Here is a 4684-nt window from a genome sequence, read left to right as displayed (position 1 = left end):
AATAAATTTATAGTGGACAGACAATTTTAAAATTCTTAAATCTTAACTAATGGTTCGGAATTCGGATATTGTTTATTTGCAGGGAGATGCGGATGATGTCAAGAACCTATAAGATGTGAGTAATAAAAAACTATAATTTAAGAGGGTCAATTTGAAAAGTATTGAGTACTGTGCACTATAAGCAACTTTAAAATCCAACGGATCCTCTCTCCATCGAAAACTAATATTATCACGTCTGCTCTTTCTCCTGATACATCCTCTCTGTCTGCTCCATCAATAGAAAAACAGATCCACTCACCACTCTCTCTCTCTTTCTCTCACACACGCACAGCACACACAAGCAGACCATTTTCTCCCATGGAAAAAGCCAAGAAAGGGAGGAATAGAGACACCAAGAGGCACAGCCCACTGCCGTTCGGGACCCACCAAAATGCGATGCCTCTGATGGAGATACCACCCATAATCCAAAACGGGTATCCGTACCAGTACCGTTACCACCAATCATGCCCTGCACTCCTCCCGTTGCCCCTCTCTCTTCCCCTCCCCCCTCCATTTTTGCTCTATGTGCCTCCTGCCGCGCCTCTATTTTACGAGCACAACAGCCATAAATGGAGAACAAATGGCCAAAATGGTTTGAGGAAACAGAGACCGGTACAGAACCACGTTCTGGGGCCCACTGAGGCGCATTTTGATCCCATCCCGCTTCGTCAAGGTACATGTTTTCTCTGCAACTTTAGCACGTTCGAGGATTGTTGGATATTATTACTATCACTACTATGCATCCAGAAACAAAAATTAATAGATATTGGATGAGTACATTACTTTATTTAAATTAATGTTCTTAGTTTTTGGTTTGGTGGCATCAAGTAAATCGATCAAGTAGCACTCATGTAGATTCTCGGAAGCCTTAATTAACTTTAATCAATTTTGAAATTCCATACCATATTAATTATCACATTGGTCATTTTAGAATTATTTTTTGTTTGCTATATCATTTGTTTCTGATACTGATATGAAGTTCTTACATGTTATCCAGAGGTGGAACTGCCCCAGAATCTGACCAACTTCCAAAATAAAATCTCTCACATAGACATAACCGAGGTAGGCATAGTTAGACGACCCGATTCGGGTGGTACGGAGGGATCCATAATCCCTCTTCTTGTGAACCACTTTCTGGTACAATTTGATCCGACCCAACGAATTTTCCACTATGATGTGAACATATCTCCTCGCCCCTCTAAAGAAACCGCAAGAATGATAAAACAAAAATTGGTAGAAGAGAATACCGACCTCTTGTCCGGCTCTATGCCGGTTTTTGATGGACGGAAGAATCTATATAGTCCGGTTGAATTTCAAAGAGACCAGCTAGAATTCTATATTTCTCTACCGATCCCTTCGAATGGTGGGAAGTTGGCTGAGTGCCAAAACCAAAAGCTCTTTAGAGTTAATATTAGGTTGGTGTCTAAATTAACTGGCGAGAAATTGGACAGCTACTTGAAAGAACAAAATAACGGCGTCAACCTCCCGCAAGACTATCTTCATGCACTAGACATAGTCTTACGAGAGGCGCCGAGTGAATCTTGTGTTTCGGTTGGTCGGTCTCATTACACTCGTTCTATGGGGGGACAGAGAGACATAGGTGGAGGTGTTGTTGGTATGAGAGGGTTTTTCCAAAGCCTTAGACCAACACAACAAGGTTTATCCCTTAATGTAGATTTCTCTGTAATGGCTTTTCACGAAAGTATTGGTGTAATCCCATATTTGCAAAAGAAGTACAGTTTTTTAACAGATGATTTTCTGAGAAGAAAACGTGTGTTGTCAGAAGAAGAGAGAAAACAAGTTCAGAGTGCATTAAAAAATGTGAAAATTTTCGTTAGTCACCGTGAGACACATCAAAGGTTCCGTGTCTATAGCCTAACCGAGGGAGCAACCGAGGATCTAAAATTCTGGGATAGAAGTGGGAAGGAGTATAAACTGGTGGATTATTTCAGGGATCAATATAACCATGAGATAGAATTCAAGAACCTGCCGTGCTTGCAAATCAGTCGAAGTAAGCCATGTTATCTACCGATGGAACTGTGCACCGTTTGTGACAGTCAGAAGTTTCTTGGTAAGCTTTCTGATGAACAAACAGCACAGGTTCTTAAAATGGGTTGTCAGAGGCCCAGTGAAAGGAAGGATATTATAAATAACGTGGTCAAATGTGCATTTGGCCCCGCAAGGTAAACATTTTCTTTTCATGAATTTATTATAAACAACTATGAGATAATCTACCTAGCTTGGTACCTTAAATAAAAATGGGACTTGTCTATGCTCAACATAATTTAGTCATTTGATATGGCTCTTATGGGCTACAGAAGTGGCCTGATTATTATATTTGTGTAGTGTATTTTGAAACAAAAAGGTGCACCTTATTTTAATTTCCTCAATTTTTTCGGGCCTTGGTGTAATTTTAAAGTCTAGGAACCTTTTTTTCTCTTTTTATTATTCTATGCAGCACTATTTACTTTTGCAATCAGAACCCCATTAATTCCTTTTTACTATTTCAATAATATAAGAATGTAAAATAAGGAAAAAGTAAACGACATTTGTATCATAAACCATCCGACATATTAACAAACCCATCAGTTACCATTTGACTGATATTTCTGATTTACTTGTGTTAGCTTGTCTCCTAACATTATTGTCATGAAAATTTCTCTTTTTTTAATTTATATTTATTGGTGTTGCAGTGGATCTTACAGTAATCAATTCAACCTCCAAGTCTCAAAGGAAATGACCCAACTTGTTGGTAGAGTTCTTCAACCTCCTAAACTAAAATTTGGTGATACTGGTCATGTGAGAGACATGACTCCAAATAGGCAGGACCGGCAATGGAATTTCCTTAACAGCCATGTCACAGAAGGATCCATTGTCAGAAAGTGGGCCATTATTAGCTTCGGTGGTACAAGTGAGCAACATGCTTGCATACCAACATTCATACGTCAACTATCGAACCGGTGCGAACATCTCGGTATTGTATTAAGCAAGAGCACCATGGTAAACCCTCTTTTTGAACACATCCAACTCCTTAACAACGTAATGGGTCTAGAAACCAAGCTCCGCAAGATCAATGAATCTGCAAATGGTAATTTGCAACTGCTTGTTTGTGTGATGGAGAGAAAGCACAAAGGCTATGGACATTTGAAGCGGATTGCGGATACTAGTATAGGGGTTGTGACGCAATGCTGTTTGTATCAAAATTTGACCAAACTTACATCACAATTTCTAGCGAATTTGGCACTTAAAATCAATGCAAAACTTGGGGGGTGCAACACGGCTCTGTATAACAGCCTGCCTCTTCAAATTCCTAGAATATTTTCTGACAACCAGCCTGTTATCTTCATGGGTGCTGATGTGACACATCCCCATCCATTAGATGATGTCAGCCCTTCAGTCGTGGCAGTTGTTGGTAGTATGAATTGGCCGGCATCTAATAGGTACATTTCTCGAATGCGATCTCAAACTCACCGCCAAGAAATAATGGAGAACTTAGATATCATGGTGTATGAACTTTTGGAAGAGTTCTTATTAGAAAATAAGAAACTCCCTAGCAAAATTATTTTCTTTCGGGATGGTGTGAGTGAAACTCAGTTTCAAAAGGTTTTGAAGGAGGAATTGCAAGCAATAAGAATTGCATGCAAGCGGTTTGACGGCTATCAACCCCTGGTTACTTTTGCAGTGGTGCAAAAGCGGCACCATACAAGGTTGTTCCACAGTGACCAAAATGTCCCGCCTGGTACAGTGGTTGACACAGTGATAACTCATCCAAGGGAGTTTGATTTCTATCTGTGTAGCCACTGGGGTACCAAAGGGACTAGTAGGCCGACTCATTACCATGTTTTATGGGATGAGAATCAGTTCCGATCAGATGAAATGCAAAAGTTGGTACACAGTCTTTGTTACACCTTTGTGAGGTGCACCAAGCCAGTTTCCCTTGTACCACCGGTTTATTACGCACATCTCGCAGCATATAGAGCTAGGTTATACCTTGAGAGGTCAGATTCTGGGGCATGCGGTAAACAAATATTGTACCGGTCAGGTCCTTTACAGACAGTGCCATTGCCTAAGCTTCAGGATAGCGTTAAGAAGCTCATGTTTTACTGTTGATTTGGGTGTAATGATGTAATGAAGTTAAATTAATCAGTGGCTCTTTTAGATGATGGCTTTTATGTGAATTGTATGTGGGTGATAGTTATGATCATGAGCGGTAAATCTTTGCTGGCCTTGATTTGAAATGGCTAAAATGTATTTATATGGTTTTTTCATGTTAAAAAGAAGATGCAGTAATTACATGGTTTTGTGCTTATAATTTGCTCTAACTTTTCATATATATAAAAAAAAGTTACTTTAGCTTTTATTTGCTTTTTAACAACTTTTTTATTTTCATCTATATGAAGTATGATATTTGAGGCATAACTTGTTGCAAAAACATTTCAATGAAGTATGTTTTTAAACATTAGTTAATACTTAATATGAATCATTGGGTTTCATATCATAAAGTCTAGCTTTTAGATTGAATCACACTTCATTTACCCATTTGTCATATTAAGCTGCTACACTGTGCTGTAAAAGAAGTGCCATATTCTAGCCAACATGTTTTCAATGAAGTATGTTTTTAAACATCAGTTAATATGAATCATTG

General features: G+C 38.9%; 1 protein-coding gene across 1 annotated transcript; it reads left to right on the top strand.

Annotated features, from left to right (window-relative positions):
- Positions 1-234: 234 nt before the first annotated feature.
- On the top strand, positions 235-4197 carry AGO7 (Argonaute family protein). The gene is made up of 3 exons (XM_078299139.1): positions 235-712; positions 1037-2222; positions 2733-4197. The coding sequence occupies exons 1-3, from the start codon at positions 358-360 to the stop codon at positions 4147-4149; spliced, it is 2958 nt and encodes a 985-aa protein (XP_078155265.1). The 5' UTR covers positions 235-357; the 3' UTR covers positions 4150-4197.
- The last annotated feature ends 487 nt before the right edge of the window (positions 4198-4684 follow it).

Source organism: Carex rostrata, chromosome 3 (assembly GCF_964058835.1).
Source record: "Carex rostrata chromosome 3, lpCarRost1.2, whole genome shotgun sequence".
NCBI classification, from domain to species: Eukaryota; Viridiplantae; Streptophyta; class Magnoliopsida; order Poales; family Cyperaceae; genus Carex; species Carex rostrata.
This window is presented reverse-complemented; position numbering and strand designations above follow the sequence as displayed.

What these genes read in the sequence shown, in the direction of transcription:
- AGO7 (XM_078299139.1), top strand. Translation starts at nt 358, where the DNA reads ATGGAAAAAGCCAAGAAAGGGAGGAATAGAGACACCAAGAGGCACAGC. An exon ending in TCCCATCCCGCTTCGTCAAG is followed by an intron (nt 713 to 1,036) that starts GTACATGTTTTC and finishes CATGTTATCCAG; the next exon opens with AGGTGGAACTGCCCCAGAAT. An exon ending in TGTGCATTTGGCCCCGCAAG is followed by an intron (nt 2,223 to 2,732) that starts GTAAACATTTTC and finishes TTGGTGTTGCAG; the next exon opens with TGGATCTTACAGTAATCAAT.